This window comes from Anguilla rostrata, chromosome 11, assembly GCF_018555375.3.
Source record: "Anguilla rostrata isolate EN2019 chromosome 11, ASM1855537v3, whole genome shotgun sequence".
Classification (NCBI taxonomy): Eukaryota; Metazoa; Chordata; class Actinopteri; order Anguilliformes; family Anguillidae; genus Anguilla; species Anguilla rostrata.
This window is the reverse complement of record NC_057943.1, coordinates 39,823,529-39,841,097: the sequence shown is the minus strand read 5'-3', so window position 1 is coordinate 39,841,097 and position 17,569 is coordinate 39,823,529. Positions and strand designations below refer to the sequence as shown.

Below are 17,569 nucleotides of genomic sequence, written 5' to 3'. Positions count from 1 at the left end.
CAGTGGTGAAGACGCACTATGGCAACGCTGAGGGTGCGATGTGTCAGTTTCCGTTTGTGTTCGAGGGGAAGTCATACTCCACCTGCACCACCGAGGGGCGCTCTGACGGCCTGCCCTGGTGTGCCACCACAGCGGACTACGGCAGAGACAAGAAGTACGGCTTCTGCCCCAGCGAACGTGAGTCTGCGGCTGAATTTTGGGGAAACAGAGCTTAAAGCAGAAGAGAACCCTCCCTTGATGAATTTGCTTTAAGAGATCCAGTACTCTCAAAACAAATGTGTTAAAAACAACACCTAATGCGTACTTTTCTTTAACACACCTCCTAGTCAAGGGCAACACATTTTGTGTTACTTTCCATACAGTTAAAAGTCTCCATTTCTAAGACATAAATTGTATATTTGTAACACAAAAGTAGTAACTTTGACACAAAATGCACTGAAAGTAACAGAAAAGTAGCAATGCAAAAAGTGTGTTGGATATTAATACATCCTCTTGCAGCACATGTGAAATTTTACTGTTAATAGAACAGAACTTGAACAAATTTTCTTAAATAACGTGTAATGCAATCACTCAACGCTCATTTTAAGTTTTTAATGTTCTCAGTTTAAAGGATTCTCTCCCTCTCCGTTGCTGTTGTTTTAGTCTTGGGCCTTCTGAATTATGCCTGTGCAGCTGAGAAATCTGTACTTGTACACACTCTAGATGAGTCTGTGGTGGGTTTGCGTCTGCACATGCACTTCCCTGCTCTCCTTTCCCTCAGTGCTGTACACGTTTGACGGTAACAGCGACGGGGCTGCGTGCGTGTTCCCCTTCGTGTTCCTGGGCGAGACCTACGACAGCTGCACCACGGAGGGCCGCAGCGATGGCTACCGCTGGTGTGCCACCACCAAGAACTACGACCAGGACGAGAAATACGGCTTCTGCCCAAACCGCGGTGAGGGGGCGCTGCGGGGCAGACGGGGTGGGGTTTCGGGTTCGGGTTTAGGGTTCGGGTTTAGGGTTCGGGTTTAGTGTTTAGGGTTCGAGTTTAGGGTTCGGGTTTAGGGTTCGGGTTTAGGGTTGGGTTTAAGGTTGCGGTTAGGATTAGTGTGAATGTAACCACATGAACACAATAGTAGTTCTGTAATGGTGTGGCGCACATTTTCTTGGCTTGGTTTGGGTGCAGTCATATGCTTGGAAGGCAAGGTCAATGTCAGCCTTTTCTTAATGGTAGTGTTGGGAAAGTGAGGCTTCATGAACCTCACATTGGGTGGAACTAAAATTAGCTGTCAGTCACCACAGTATTCCGTTGTGTGAACCAATTACGTTGCGGTTTCAGATAACAGTGCCTGAGGCAATCTGCATAAAACAGTCAGCATTTAGTGATTCTTGTGACTAAGTGTTCTAAAAATATCCCTAGATGAGGCTGCCAAGACAAATATTTTTGCTATAAAAACAACTGATCTGGGTTTCATAATTATTTAAAAATGTGAGTAAGCCTTTAGACAACAGTAAAAAGAAAATATTTTGACACTTTTTTCAATTTTAACTAGCATCTACACAATTAAAGTATTTCAAATACATATTTAATCCAGGGATGAATAATAATAATAATAATAATAATAATAATAATAATAATAATGTGATGCGCTCCCTATGACAGACACGGCTGTGATTGGTGGAAACTCTGAGGGAGAGCCCTGCCAGTTCCCCTTTAAGTTCCTGGGAAACACGTACGACTCCTGCACCAGCGAGGGCCGCGGAGACGGGAAGCTGTGGTGCGCGACGACGGGCGACTACGACCGCGACCAGAAGTGGGGGTTCTGCCCCGACAAGGGTGAGCGCGCCGGGGGCCGCCCTGTCCTTCTCACGGGGAAACACAAATCACAAAACGCTCTGAGAACGTACGACGTCTGGCCGTTCTGTCCATCTCAGCTACGTCACATACAGAAGGTAGAGGTTCCGCTGCCGTGTCCAGCCTGGACCTGAACGTTCTTAGCCGCCATTACCAAACCGCGAGCTGCTCCACACGTTGTCAACTCTTTGGGTGAGAAGCTTCCTGAAATCCATGTAGCATGTAGCATTAGCGCACTTCCACTTATGCCCCCTCGGGTTTCTGACAGAACTCAAACTGAAATACCCTCTCCAGTTCACTTTGTTTTTACTTTTTTAAATCAATTTCATTGTCTAAATCAGGTACCCCTTCTTTCTGAAGTCTTTCCTTATAACTTTTACAAGTCACCCCTCACACCAATTGTTTGATTGCGCTCAGATTGCATGGTAATATCCCTCTTCCAAGATTTCACGAGATTCTCTCAAGATTAAAGGTGTATTAAAGATACGTGACTCATGCGTGACGGTGTGTTTGTCTGACTTTCCCTCAGGCTACAGCTTGTTCCTGGTAGCAGCTCATGAGTTTGGACACGCTTTGGGTCTGGACCACTCCACCGTCCAGGAGGCCCTCATGTTCCCCATGTACAGCTACGTGGAGAAGTTGTCCCTGCACCAAGATGACATTGAAGGCATCCAGTATCTCTATGGTCAGTTATGAACAGCGAAATAAAGCTAAATTCACATTTGTAACCATTTTGCATCGGAGCCGGAGATTGCATGTATTTTTGCAATGTCATTCATTTTCCCTCAGTACATAAGAAAGAAATATGAATATTTCATTTGCAATTTCAAAATTGCTGCAATTTTAACTTTGCAGAATAGATTTTTTAAATGTTTTTTTTTTCAAGAACTTCATTGCTTTCAATTACCAGTAATGATTGTTACATCAACATTAGAATGTTCAGTTATGAACATTCTAATCACATATATGTGATCTTACACCTTATGTCTGTCTTTTTGTTTCTCTTTTTCCTTTTTTGGGCCGCCAGATGGCGGTAGTTTTGTTCCTTTTCCCTGTTTAATTGTTTTATTGGTTCCAATTATTCTATTATTGTTTTTCAGTTGTGTCTAGTTATCCCTTCCCTCTGTGGTCTGATTGTGCATTGTGCCCTCCTGTGTCTCGTTAGGGTCTTGTCTATTTAAGTCTTCTTCTTCCCTGACTCGGGTGCTGGTTCCTTGTGTTTTTGTTTGTGTTTCCGTGTGTGTTTTTCACCGAGTGTCTGCCTGTGTTCCTGCCTCCGTGTTGCCTGAGAGTTTGCCTGTGTTTCCCCGTGCCTGTTTTTGTCCGCCGGTTTCTGCCCTGCCTGTTTGGCTTTTTTTGTGATTTTTGGATTTTCTGTTTTCTGTTTTTGGGATTTGCCCTGCGAGCCATTTTTTGGTTATCGGTGTTCTTCAGTTTTTGTTATTAAAGTCTGAATTTCCCTTTTGGAGTTCTTGGGTTTTTTTAACTCTGCATTTGGGTCCATTCCCTCGCCAATCCGTGACAAAAGGAACCAGCCAGTACTGGACCCAGCAGAGATTTTTTTTTGTCTTCGTGGGGGGGACTCTGGGTTCGGCCCTGCCGTGGAACAGATCCCCTCATCCGAGCTGGAGGCAGGGCAAAGGCTGGTGGGCATACGCCAGGGGTCGCGTACTTTGACGGAATACGCGACCGAGTTTTGTGCTCTCGCCCCACTAAGTGGATGGTGCCAGGAGGACCTGTGCGTTTTTTTTCCGGTATGACCTGAGGGACTCCCTTCAGGGTGGGCTAATCTCCTTCGGGCTGGACCAATCCTCGGACCTTGAGGCCCTCATGGCATCGGCCGTCTGCTTGGAGACTAATACCCAGGAGCATACAGAGGGGCCTCCTGCTCTGCCCCGCGCCCTGGAGAGGCCGCCTGCTCCGCCCCAAGTCCAGGAGAGGCCGCCTCCTCCGCCTATTTTCCAGGAGAGGCCGCCTGCTCCCCCTGTTGTCCCACAGCGGCCGCCGCAGCCTGCCCTGCCTGCTGTCCTGCAGGCGAAGCCACCTGTCTTGCCTTGTGTTCCTGCTTTGCCCAATGTTCCTGCTTCGCCTAGTGTTCTCGCGCCCCCTAGTGTGTCCAAGCCGTCACTGCCCCCACCCAGTGCCCAGAGACCTCGCCCAATCCACGTTCCCAACCGTGTGTCTGTCTGTTCACCTGCCCCCTTGTCTATTTGTCTGCCCGCTTGCCTGTCTGCCCGCGTGTGTCGGCCAGTATGTTGGCCTGTCTGCCTGTTCCCCAGGTCATCAGCCAATCGGCTCATCCGTTTACCCGTCTGTCTGCCTGCCTGTCTGTAAGTCAGTCGACTTGTTTTTTGTCCTGTCTGCCCGTCTGTCGGTCCTTGTGCCTGCTTCTGGGTTCTCCCCTAACCTTCCCTGTCTGCCTGTCCCTTTGTGTGTCGATTAGTCTTGCGGTGTGTCTCCCTGCGTGCTTGTCTCTCAGTCTGTCATTTTGTTCGGTCCCCTGTTCTGTTCAGGTCTTTGTTCAGTCCAGTGTGGTGTTGAGTTCAGTCTGTGTTCAGTTCTGTGTCTGTCTCACGTCCACTCTGTGTTCGTCTGTTCCGTGTTTTGAGTTTAGTCCTGTGTTGCCTTTTGAGTCTAGTCCAGAGTTCAGTGTGTCTTCAGTTCGGTGTTGTGTTGAGTCCGAGTCCTGTTCCCCGTCCGAGTCCTGTTTTCCGTCGGCTCCCAGTCCCAAGCCCAGTCTCCTGTCTCCTGAGTCCAGTCCCTATCCTCTGAGTCCAGTGTAGTCTCCAGGCTTGAGTCCAGTTCAGTCTTTTGTATCCTGTTCCGCCCCGTCCGGCTTCCGTTCCTGTGCCCGGGCCCCGTCCGGCTTCCGTTCCTGTGCCCGGGCCCCGTCCGGCTTCCGTTCCTGTGCCCGGGCCCCATCCGGACCCCGTCCCGTCCTGTCTCCAGTCCGGACCCCGTCCCGTCCTGTCTCCAGTCTTGAGTCCAGTTCAGTTCAGTCTGCATTTGGGTCCATTCCCTCGCCAATCCATGACACCTTATAGGGTTAAGGCACATGCAGCGATGGTCCAAACTGTATCTGAAATACCCCCATTCTCGCTTACAGGACCAAAACCTGGCCCTGACCCCGTTCCTCCTACCAGCGCTGCAACTGACCCCACCCCCACCGAGAAGACCACTCCCCGGACCACAACCACTACTACACCTGCTCCTGTGGACCCCTCTCTGGATGCTTGTCGTGTGAACAAATTTGACACCGTCACTCTGATCCAGCAGGAGCTGCACTTGTTCAAGGACGGGTAAGCTAGCAGCGGGAAAGGAGAACTGAAAGGGCTCTGCATCGTACCAACACACTTGAGTGATCTGTACCCCACGAATAGGAGCCTGCCATTTCACAATTTGGCATGGGAAGGTCTTCGTAAGGTGAATGGTATAACTAAAGAAGACCATTGCAGGTGGAATTATTGTTTTAAGTTTGTCATAAGTCACTGTTAGTGAGCATTTGCCACCATGTACACAGATATCCCTCTTAGCCAGTCTAGTTTATAGACCCTGAGCCTCTGAAATTGCTTTAAAATGTCAAAGCTTGACAACCTGCAGCAGAGATTTTATAATTAGAACTTCTGGGCCAATGTTTCCTAAAGAAAACTGTTTTTAGCCTCTTGTTCAACACCTATAATGTTCCCTATGATCCAAATCTAAAATAGTCTGAAATCTGTTGAAGCACTGTGTGAACTAAGGTGTTAAATGGCTCTTGGAAAAACTCTTGATTGAGAGGTTGATTGATTGAATTATTAGAGAAGATGGATGATGGGTGTTTCCCAGCGCTGGTGATGGTAATCTTCTCTAGCATTGGGCTGTCGTCTCGTCCTGTGCAGCCAGTACTGGAAGGTGTCGCAGAACAACAGGATCAAGGGTCCTTACCGCACCTCCGAGACGTGGCCTGCCCTCCCCTCCACCATCGACTCCGCCTTCGAGGATCTGCTCACTAAGAAACTCTACTTCTCAGGTACGAATGTCTCCACGGCAACAGCGCCGCATCCTGCCCTTTGACCTCTGCTGTGTTTCAGAACATTTAATTCTGACTGAAGTTGTCATCAGCTGAGGGGATTATTTTCTTCTTGTATATCACATGAGCAAGATGTAATAGTCAAAAACATAATACCAACCAGTCCTGGTTCAATGACGTTATTTTAAATACATTAATAACCCTTTAGACACCAGTAAAACTCCAGCAGATTGTGGACAGTTTATAAAGGAATATCTATTTTCACCAACATTCAGAAACAAAATCTTTTCATATTGCTTAATGTTTTAATTAATTGCACGTTTCATTGAGAATTCTCATGGATCTGCAGGAGTGTTTTCAAAATTTACCAGCATGTAAAGAGTTATAAAAAATCATATTGGACACAGGTCTGCTAAGGACACTTCACACAGACATGGGTTGATTGTATTGGGTAACTCTTTACAAGGTCTCATGAATTGGCATTAACTAACGTAGCAGTTAACATGAATTCATGATGTACACATACATTTTGATGTACAAATACACAAAGCAGTGCAGAATACGTTTTCAGTAGTTTGTACTTAACAACTGCATTAGTTAATGCCAGTCCGTGTGACCTTATTGTAACGTGTTACCGAGCGCTATCCTGGGGAGAGTGCGTGCTTGTGTGCGGTTTAGGCTGACTCTGCTGCCCCCTGCAGGCCGCTGGGTGTGGGTGTACACTGCTAAGGCTTACTACTGACCAGACCTGGGTCAAATAGGTTTTTGTTTTGGATTCAAATACTTTTCTATACTTATCTTGTTTGGTGCATTATACCCAATGAAATACTCTCAAAAAGTGCAAACCCCACCTTCTGGTCATATTGGCAGACTCAATTACCCCAGGCATGATCAATAGAGCACAGAAAATTATTTGAATCCAAAACAAATATGCATTTGACCCAGGTCTGCTACTGACACAGTCTGAGTGCAGCGTCTCTGGCACTCTAAGTTATGACACAGTCATGCGTTCTCTGGGCACTGTGCTGCTAAGTTACTGAGCTAGTGCAGCTTCTTGCATGGCTAGTACCTGGCACAGTCTGAGTCGCTTCTGGCACTGGGTTCTACTGAAAAGGCTGCGTCTCTAATGTTGGAGTGGGATCCATTGAAGTGTATGGGTCCCTTTCTAGCCTCATTAAAATCAGTTAGCCTACATTCCTTTCCACAGCAGCACACATTGTTGAGTTTCACAGTGAGCAGTGGCAAGACTCAATCCGCGTGACTTTGGAACAGAAGAATGGCGTCTTTACACAGGGTCTCCACAGGGAAAGCTTGTGTAAAATCCTTTGATAGTGTATGATTACACACAGAGGAACCGTTATCAGCTCCCGGTGTGCTGGGTGGTCTGGGGCTGCATACAGTTGGATGGATTGAATGAAAGTCCCATTTTAGACAAACTAAATCAATCAACCAAAAAAAATAAAAAATCTTTAATTAACTAACCAAAATAATGACGAGAGCTGGAACAGACAGAGCTTTTGTGTAATACTGCATGACCTGTATGTGTCTTATCTCTGCAACCTGTTCTCAATCGTTGTCACGCACTGCCATCTACAGGCTGGACGTAAAAACCCAGACCATCGACGAGGGCTACCCGCCCTAGACCAGGTCTTTGGAGATGTATCCATCGATGCTCACGATGTCTTCCTGTACAAAGGTGAGTATTCAAGTCCACAATCGAATGCTAGGAGCAGAAAACTATTCACCATCACCTACGCTGTGGTAAAATTCCAGCAGATCACTGGTGATAATCATAAACATCTGTTTTCACCAATATTCAGAAACAAATATCTTCTATTGCATATGGCTCAGTTATTTATTTATATATATATATATATATATATATATTACATTTTATATAGCACTTTTCCAAATGCTCAAAGTGCTTTACAGTGAAGGGGAACTCGCCTCACCCACCACCAATGTGTAGCACCCACCTGGGTGATGCACGGCAGCCAATTTGCACCAGAACGCTCACCACACATTAGCGAAGGTGGAGAGGGAGAGAACATTTATTTAGTCAATTAAGTCTGAGGATGATTTTAGTGGCAAGTTTGCGAGAGCCAGATCTGGGATTTTGCCAGGACACCGGGGAACCCCGTACTCTTAGCGATAAGTGTCATGGGATCTTTAATGACCACAGAGAGTCAGGACCTCGGTTTAACGTCTCATCCGAAAGACGGCATCTCCTACAGCACAATGTCCCCGTCACTGCACTGGGGCATTGGGGCTTATTTGTACCAGAGGGAAGATTGCCCCCTGCTGGCCCACCCAACACCACTTCCAGCAGCAACTCGGTATTCCCTGGTGGTCTCCCATCCAAGTACTAACCAAGCCCACACCTGCTTAGCTTCAGTTAAGTTTCAAGTGACTTCCCTGACACCTGGCAGATATGGTGCACATAATGTGTACACAGAAAAGGTCATAGATTATAGAGGGAGAGTATGGGTAAGTAGTGTACGATTAACCATTTAATGGTCTGCTGTGTGTCTCTGCAGGACACACCTACTTCTGCCGCGAACGTTTCTATTGGAGGATGAACTCCCGAAGGCAGGTGGACCGGGTTGGCTACATCAAGTATGACGTTCTGAAGTGTCCTGACCCCTCCCTCCGCCATTAGTGAGGACGACTCCCCCCTTTGCAGATCTCTTCAGAATAATTAACTGGCGTTGAGCATTTTGTTACCCCTGTGGGACTTAACTGTGTCGTATCAGCTGAAAAGCCTGACGAGACAGTTTGAGTGACACGTTGCACCTGCAATTCCTGAGGTTTGAATCATCGTCTTCGATGATATGAAATGGGAATATTTGGCCTCATGCTCAAGGCTATTTCAGAACAGTGGTAACCAACCCTACGTCCTGTAGGTTTTCACTCCAACTCTAGCAAAGCACACCTCTTTCAACAGCTAGAGGTCTTGTTCAGCTGCTTATCAGTAGTGTGCCAAATTAGGATTGGAATGAAACTGATTGATCTCCAGAAACAGGGTTGGTTACCAATGTTTCAGAACATAGCACTTAAAATAAAATAGTTTTATCTGTTCTCAAAGTCAAGATTTTGTTGTGTGTCACTTTGAAAGGTTCAGTGACGCATTACCACATATGTATGTTTTGCATATTATATATCACTGATTTAACAGTGGATATTGCCTGAAAAATCAGGCTCTCTGGTTGGTCACAAACAATGCACCATAATGTGAATCAACTTTTTTCACAGATACTACCACATGTCTGATTCATGGCAATATTAAGTATTTATAAATTTGTACATGTGACCAAATATGTGTTTTTGTCAGGGTTCTGTGTCTTCCCCTTGTTATTCCTGGTTGGGCCGCCAGATGGCGGCACCTCTGCTTTGTCTTGTTTAATTGTTTTATTGTTTTCAATTATCCCATTATTAGTTGCTTATTGTCTCGTATTCCCTTCCCTCTCTGGCCTGATTGTTCATTGTGCCCTCCTGTGTCTCGTCTGCGTTAGGTCTATTTAAGTCTCCTTTCTCCCTGACTCAGGTGCTGGATCCTTGCTTGCCTTATGCTCCTTGCCTGCTCGTTGCCTGTTCCTTGCCTGCTCGTTGCCTGTTCCTCGCCTGCTCTTCTCTCCTCTCTACGTTTTTTGGGATTTTTTGTATTTTGTTTGCCCGTGTTTTTTGAGGTTTCTTTGTGTTTGTTGCAACCGCCCTGCGAGGCTTTCTGTTTCCTTTGTTCCCGGTTTATTTAAGTAAAGTCTTTGTTCTCCCTACTTTTGGAGTTTTGAGTTTTTCCCTGCACTCTGCGCTTGGGTCCATTCCCGCGCCCCTCCCTGACAGTTTTTGGATGAAACACAAAGACCAAATAGCAAAAATAATTGTTTCAAATCTGTGAATGACAATTTTGCAATAATGTTGCAAATTATTCATCTTACTATCATTGACATTTTCTCCAGTGGTGAGTTAAATCATCAATTCTTACAAATATGTACCTACATAGTTTAATAATTCTTATTGTTTGTACTGAAATTAAAGTTTCTAATTCAGCAGACCGAATTCTGTCTGTTTCTACTGCTTTTAACCTGTTTGCCTGGAGCAAACTAAATCATTTGTCTGCTTTGAAAGCCTTGATTATTTAAATTGTTTAAATTGTTATTTTATTTTTTCTTATGCTCATGAAAACTGCCTCAATGCACTGGAAGGCATATTAGAATCTCAGTCCAATATTAAGTTATTTTATAGCTCATGGGAAATGTTGTCACTTTGTAGAACTGCAAGTTCAATAAACAAGCCATTTAAATGCCTACTGTGTCTGCTGTGATTATAACTACTTTTACGGCCGGCTCGAAGGGCCGCAACAAAGTCCAAATGCACCAAAAACAGACGGAAACTGATCTAAAAACACAAACTCAGACATTTATTAATCTAAAACACAAACAAAAACCCACAAAGGTCACAAAAGTCTTCACAAAAACCTACCACACACAAACGAAACCCCAAAGATCTCCCCAGCCTCATACTGCAGGGCTTATATTGGGCCGCAGGCAGGTGGAGGCAATTAAGCAATTGGGTATTACCTCCACCTGCACTACCCAGGCAAGCAGAGGCTGGGGACGTAACACTACCTTTAATTATGAATAAAAATGAAAAACAGGAAATGCATAATTATTATTAATGATTAATGATAATAAACAAACTATAGAACCACTACAACAGCTATATAAAGTCATTTAATAGTGTGCTGGTGCTGTGTCATTGCATGTGGTCAGTACAGTCTGTATGCACTGTGGCATAGAGTCTATCAGAGTCTGGAATTCTGCAGAATGACATCACTTTTCCAAAGGAAAGTCAAGAAACTCACAGTTAGTTGGTGGAACTGGAGAGCGCTATATCAGGTGCCATTGCAAAATATGTACTGTAAATATTAAACAGGGTTCAGATCATGTGACTGAAAAGGCCATATGGGTAATAACAGTGTTCTTCTCCTCAAACCACTGGGGTAACGTTTTGTGTCAACACACACACACACAAGCACACGCATAGACAAAACACACACACAGATGCTCTCACACACACACACACACACACACACAAGCACACACACACACACACACATAAACAGATGAACACACACACACACATTTACACGCAGACATCCCCACCTCACGCTCTTTACATTGCTAAACATTTGCTGTCTTCAAAATGCCTCTCGTTTCCATATAATGAATTCCAGGGGTTTAGCTGCTAGCTAGCTATGCCTAGTTTTTAAATGTCGGTGAAGTTTTGCCGGTCACATGCTGTAATTTGCCAGCACATCTTTGCAAATCACACTGAGGGGCACTCGGTCCTGTCCAAATAAATCCCAAATAGGTTAACTGGCCATCATACTTGGTTTGGTGCCGGTGCTTTGAAGCTGTGGTGCCTCTGCTCTAAAAAACCTCTCCATGTTGCTTAGCTAGCTAGCCTGCAGATGGTTCCTTGGAGACTGCAGACTGACGTAATAACATCAGAACAAGCCAAGTTATAACATTACAATGGGTTAGCCTACTAGCTGAATACCTAATCAATTTTAATTGTGCCATGGGCTTTTTAAACATAGTTTCTCAGCTAAACAAAAAACGAAATTACATTTTTACTCCCTCTGACCTCTATATTTTCCTAACAGTAGGCTAGTCCAAAAGGGACAGACAGTTCAAAATTGAGAGCCTCTCAAAACAACTTGTGATTTCATTTTCACAGTAATGTGTCAGTTTATTTCTTCTGTTTTAGCACCTTTTCTGTATTGCCTGTTCATTAGTTAAATCATGTGAGTGAGTCTGCTGTGTGTTTGTGTCTATTCACCCTCCCCTCTCTGTGCCTCCCTTGCAGCTCTCTGGCGCCCCCCTGAGGAGGCAAGCCTCACACTTTGAAATCCTCTGCCCTCATTAAATTCATTATTTTTTTGGGATAATTTGCATTTCTTTCCCTATCTCTGTAACAACATTAAGTTGTACATACTGTGATAGAAATCTGTAAGCATACCCTTGAACATCTTTGGTTAAATGTGTGTTTTCATCTTTTATTCTCTGTCCAGGCTACAGAGAGCTGTATTAATAGCCAGCCCTCCATGTAGCGTCCACTACCTCCAGTGTAAGTCTCCTGTCCTCTTTGGTATTGGCACATAATACAGCACCCCCCCCCCCCCCCCAACCCATCTGCACACCAACATTGTCTGGTTCCCCATTTTCACCTGCTACCGGTGTTCTCTAACTCTCCTGTGAGCTCTGCCATAGAGATAGAGAGAGAGAGGCCTTACATATTATCACTTCTGCACAACTGTGAGTCGCACACACAAATGCACACACAAACTCACAGACACGCATACACACGCACACACACACACACGTGCATACATCCACAAAAGTAGCCACATGATAAACTCCAGCTCAAATGAATCATGCACAGAACTGACAGTGTGATAATATCTTTGGCTGTTTGAGAAAACTGAACAATTATAATTAGGGTCTGTCCATCAATATTTTGGAAATTATATACAGCAAAAACAATGGTGTATGCTGTATTATACATACACAGTGGCTAAATGTTGCATATGAGCAGGTCAAGGCTGTAGTTAAAAGAGTTAACATGGTGAATAAAAGCACCAGACTCCCAGGACTCTTGTGCAAGCTCGAGCTTAAACCTGCACTCACACCCTTGCCATAGTTGCATTTCCTTCCCTTCACTCGGTTAATTACAGCACAGACCCAGCTAAGAACAGGAAGGACACAGACCGTTTGTGTTCCTCTCAGATACACACTCCAAAACAGAAGCGTCGCCTTCAGATCCAGCAGCAATGAGGCTGGCTTTGGTCCTCTCCTTCCTCTCAGGTAAACACAGACATCTTCTACTCAAATTTTACTCTCATTCTGATTGGCTGATGCGATCCATTATTATAGGACAGGAGTGTGGACTGAATAATGTTCGTTTCCGCTGTACCAGGGTTTTAATCAACCACTGAGTTTTATCCACGCAATGAATGCTGAGCAGAAATGTGGAAACTTAAAGAAAACGTGGTTAACATAATATGGTTTTTCTTTACGATTGTCTATGGTATAACTATGTACATGGTAAGCTCTTATTCATGAGTTTATATAAACAGTAAATGGTCTGTAATAGCTGTGTTAAGCAATGTGCTGGATATAAGCTGAAATATGCAATTACTGGGTTGGGCATAATTCATGGAGAACACATTCATAACATGTAAATTAATGTTGTTAGAACATATGTGCATAGTGTCTATGGTGAAGCATTAATCTGAAATGTTTTTCTGTGCCATTGTACTGAGGAGCCTTACTATAGTGATCAAATGGCTACACTACACTTAAGCATTATCATAAAACATTTCTTCTGTGCTTTTTTTAGGTGCCTGCTCTGCTGTTGTCTGGGGTCCAGGGGAGGTGAGGGTCTTGGTGGGTGACAGCGTGACTGTCCCCTGTAGATATATAGATTATGATAAGAATGAGAAATACTGGTGCAAAGGAAAAATACCACTGCCTTGTAGAGTTTTAGTGAAGACTGATGGCACCACCAATGACAAAAGAATGTCGATTAGAGATAATAAAACAGAGAGAGTGTTCTCTGTAACTATGAAGGATATGAGAGAGGAGGACGATGGATGGTATCAGTGTGCAATATCAACACCGGGAATTTTCAGTAATGAAAGGAGTCCAGTGTACATCGGTGTCACAAAAGGTATTTTTCATTAATCCCTGTCATAGTGCTAATTATGACAGGAAATGGCTTTTGAGTTGAGAATATTAAGGCTCGTAACAAAGTTTTTGGTAATTACAGAAAACCTTAATATGAAGCTACAGTATACTGTAAGTGCATGGTGCACAATGTATATGTTGCATATGAATAATATATTAATTAATTTAATATAATTTTTTTATACAAAAAAAAGGCCCCTGATGCATAATCGATTTGGAACAACAGTAGTTCTATTTTGTTACATTTTATATGAATATGTGGTGTAAAAATAAAAAACATGCACCATTTTAGTGAAGCAATATTAAAATCTGGTGAGGTTCTATTTCAGAAGGAAAATAATTTTTGTTTTCTTTTTTGGCTAAAGCACAATGCTCAATATACTATGGTGGAATGCTGTAATGAGACCCTTATATGTTTAATTCTGTATGTATTTTTCATATTTCATTCTCAGACCAGCCTCCAGGGAGTGTGATAGGCCAAACCAAAGGAAAAGTAACAGTCCGGTGTAAATATCAGAAATCATACACTGACCATGTCAAATACTGGTGCAAAGGAAACTTTCGAATTTCATGTTCCACCCTGGTGAAGACCGGGGACTCAGATACTCAGAGCCGGATCTCTATCAGAGATGATAAAGCAGAGGGAGCGTTTTACATCACAACGACGGACCTCACCAAGGATGATCAGGGGTCTTATATGTGCGGGATATCAAAAAGTGGCTTTGATGAAAGTGTCCCGGTGTATGTTCAAGTGAATGAAGGTATGGAGCAATCAAAACAGTGTTCATTCCTGTAGCATTTATCAGTGTAATAAATGTGAGCCTTTTGCTCATATTGTCATCCAGTCCAAAGCAAAATATCATTAGCAAATAGAGATAAGTGAGAAACTATGTATATGGATATGAATCAGATAGCAACTCCAATACTGAAGAAAATGTTTCAGGTCATGGGCACAGCACAGTAAACTGTGTTAAATCAACTCTGCCAGAGTGCATACGGTCCCTATTGGACTCATTATGTGCTCTATTAGAGTATAATTAACACTGGACATTTTACTGTGTGGGACTGGTTCACAACATGAGGGAAAAGACAGCTGTTTTAAAGAAGCATTTCAGACTATAGGAAACGGAGCTAATTTATTCACACTATGGTAATCAAGTGTTTTTCTTTTCACACATTTTTTAAATTCCTCTAGGTGCGACCATACCAGATCTCTGGGGCCCAGTGAATGTAATTGGGCAAGCATCCAGCAGTAAAACAATCAGCTGTCAGTATTCTGCAGATTACACCGATAGTGTTAAATACTGGTGTAAAGCAAATGGTGTGAAGGGATGCAGCCCTGTGGTGAACACTGAAAATAAAGAGAGAAAAGACAGAACCCAGATCAGAGATGACCGTTCCAACAGACAGTTCCTGATCACCATCAGAAGCCTCACAGCACAGGACACTGGCGCGTACTATTGTGGAGTGAAGGGACATTCCTCCCTCAGTGACAAACGGGTTCCGGTGCACCTGAATGTTGAAGCAGGTAAGGGTGCTCACACTGCATCATGGGTATCTGGAAGGATGCTTTAAGTGAAATCTGTTGAAATATATGTAATTTCATGTATTACTGATTATGATACTTTAAGAACCACAAATCTTAAAGTTCACTTTTTTGCAAATCATTGAAACTTTTTCATGCATATCATTTTGTTTAAAAAATATATATAGACCATTCTGAAATGTCAACCACATCCAAGACTCCAGTAGAATCAACTCCTGCATCCACAGTAGGAAAACCAGAAAAGGGGAATTGGAGGTCAACAAAAAAACAAGAAGGCACAGCAATAGCAAAGAATCCTCCGTAAGTAAACAATAATCACAAAACAAAAAATGTAAAAATAAGTTGAGCGTTAAACAATGCAGATCATTTTAAAAGGTTACAACAGGAAAATGATACTGTCATGACCAGGGTGTCACATCAGATGATACATCAACGTCAGCAACGAATTCTCAAAATAATTTAACAAATGTTTTCTTCAAATCTGTGATAAATTTAAACATCAACGTAACCAGCAGTACAGAAGGATGACCCCAAACAAAGCTCTCTCCATTTATGACTGCTGCACATGAACATGCTGACATGACAGAGCGTGTCTGTCAGAGAGTCTGTCTCTCCTGAGGAAAAGTGCCTCACTCTTATTGGTTGCCTGGTATTTCCTCCCTGATAGGGATTCTTCATCCCTGCTGCCCACTCTCGCCATTTCCGCCGGAGCTCTTCTGCTGCTCTGCTGTGTGGCTGCTGGCGTCGCATGGAAGATCAAACGTGAGTTAATCCTTAGCGGAAAGCAGCTGTCTATTTTCAACATGGAAAGCACCTGTGACTTCTTCCTCTTTTTGGCGGCAGTGCTGTTTTTGACTTCTCTTAGAAGCATGTGTGTGGTGTGTGACGGCCACTCCAATACTTTCACTTTGTTGTCTTCAAGCCATTTTGTTACAAATTTGGAGGCATGCTTAGGATCATTCAGTTAGAAGACCCAGTTGCAACCGAGTTCTAACTTTCTAGCAGATGTCTTGAGGTGTTGCTTCAGTATTTCCAGATTATCCTCATTCCTCATGAAGCTATCTATTTTCTGAAGTGCACCAGTCCTTTTTCCAGCCAAACACCCCCGCAACATGATGCTGCCACCCCCATGCTTCAGAGTTGGGATGGTGTTCTTGGATTAAAAGCCTCACCCTTTTTCCGCCATACATAGCGCTGACCATTATGGCCAAACAGTTCAATTTTTGTTTCATCTGACCAGAGAACACTTCTCCAAAATGCTAGGTCTTCATCCTGGTTATCAGCTGCAAACTTCATTCTGGCTTTTTTTATTCTGGTCTTGGAGTAGGGGCTTCTTCCTTTCACAACATGGTGATGTGAGAGTCTCTTAATGGTGGATGTCGATACATTTGTACCTGATGCCTCCAACTCCTCCACCAGTTCCTTTGTTGTTGTCTTGGGGTTCAGTTCAACCAAAGTTTGTTCAGCCCTGGGAGTTCATTTCTGCCTCCTTCCTGAATGATGCAGTGTCTGTGTGGTCCCAAGATTTTTATATTTGTATACAATTGTTTGTACAGAAGCTCGTGGTACCTGGACTTGTGGAGGTCCACTTTTTTTTTCTTTTTTTTTCTGAGGCCTTGGCTGAGTTGCTTGGATTTTTTCATGGTGTCAAGGGCAAAAAGGCAGTGGCTCTGAAGGAAGGGACTTAAATACAGCCGCAGGTACCAATTAACTCCCAATTAACTCAATTATGACAATTGACCAATCAGAAGCTTCTATAAAGTCATTACATCAATTTCTGGAATCTTCCAGACTGTTTAAAGAGACAGTCAACTTGGTGTATGTAAACTTTTGACACACTGTAATTCTGATATAAGGAATTAAAGCTGAAATAAATCAGTATCTAATCAATTGTTTTAAAATGACCTCTGATGTGAACAAAGTAGATGCCCTAATTGATTTGCCATAAGAAATGTATGGTAACATGAAATGTGTCGAGTTGTGAAAAACTGAGTCTGAATATCTTTAGCCCAGATGCAAACTTTTGGCCTCAACTGTAGCTTGTGTGGTAACTTGATTGTCTGGAGGGACACAAAAACGTTTACTGGACATCTGATGATGTCCTTTTCGGGGAGGTATATCTAAATGTTTTAAAATTACTACGCATTTAGAATTTCTTCTTTTATATTGGCTACGCATTTACAGATACTGTCCAGAGCCAAACTTAGTGAACAACAGAATTTCAAAGAGGAAGTGGTTAACTATATCTTGATTAATTTCTCTTCCTCAGAATAAAAACTGCAACTGTCATGTCGGCCTGTTTCTGTAAAAAACCAAGCTCTGAAAATCTTCACAGGCCCTTATAATGGTACAGAATGAGAGTGGATATAGTGTATATACCACAGACTTACCACATATTTAACTCTGTTCCTCCTCCCTTCAGTTGTCTTAAC

The 17,569-nt window shown here is 43.4% G+C and overlaps 2 protein-coding genes across 5 annotated transcripts in view; both read left to right on the top strand.

The window, feature by feature from the left end:
* The window catches only part of LOC135234926 (polymeric immunoglobulin receptor-like), a 109,536-nt gene that overhangs the window by 15,426 nt on the left and 76,541 nt on the right, over positions 1 to 17,569 (top strand). The window contains exons 1-6 of one of the 4 annotated variants that reach the window (XM_064300045.1): positions 12,632 to 12,709; positions 13,245 to 13,574; positions 14,044 to 14,352; positions 14,787 to 15,119; positions 15,365 to 15,437; positions 15,805 to 16,709. In XM_064300045.1, the coding sequence (XP_064156115.1) occupies positions 12,676 to 12,709; positions 13,245 to 13,574; positions 14,044 to 14,352; positions 14,787 to 15,119; positions 15,365 to 15,437; positions 15,805 to 16,105 (1,380 nt within the window). In that variant the 5' untranslated portion in view covers positions 12,632 to 12,675 and the 3' untranslated portion in view covers positions 16,106 to 16,709. Of the gene's footprint in view, positions 1 to 11,953; positions 11,973 to 12,631; positions 12,710 to 13,244; positions 13,575 to 14,043; positions 14,353 to 14,786; positions 15,120 to 15,304; positions 15,438 to 15,804; positions 16,710 to 17,569 lie in introns of those variants that run through there. The other 3 variants (XM_064300043.1, XM_064300042.1, XM_064300044.1) reach the window with 3 other exon arrangements.
* LOC135234927 (matrix metalloproteinase-9-like) overlaps positions 1 to 17,569 on the top strand; it is a 91,929-nt gene that overhangs the window by 61,706 nt on the left and 12,654 nt on the right. The gene's annotated exons all lie outside the window — the stretch shown is intronic.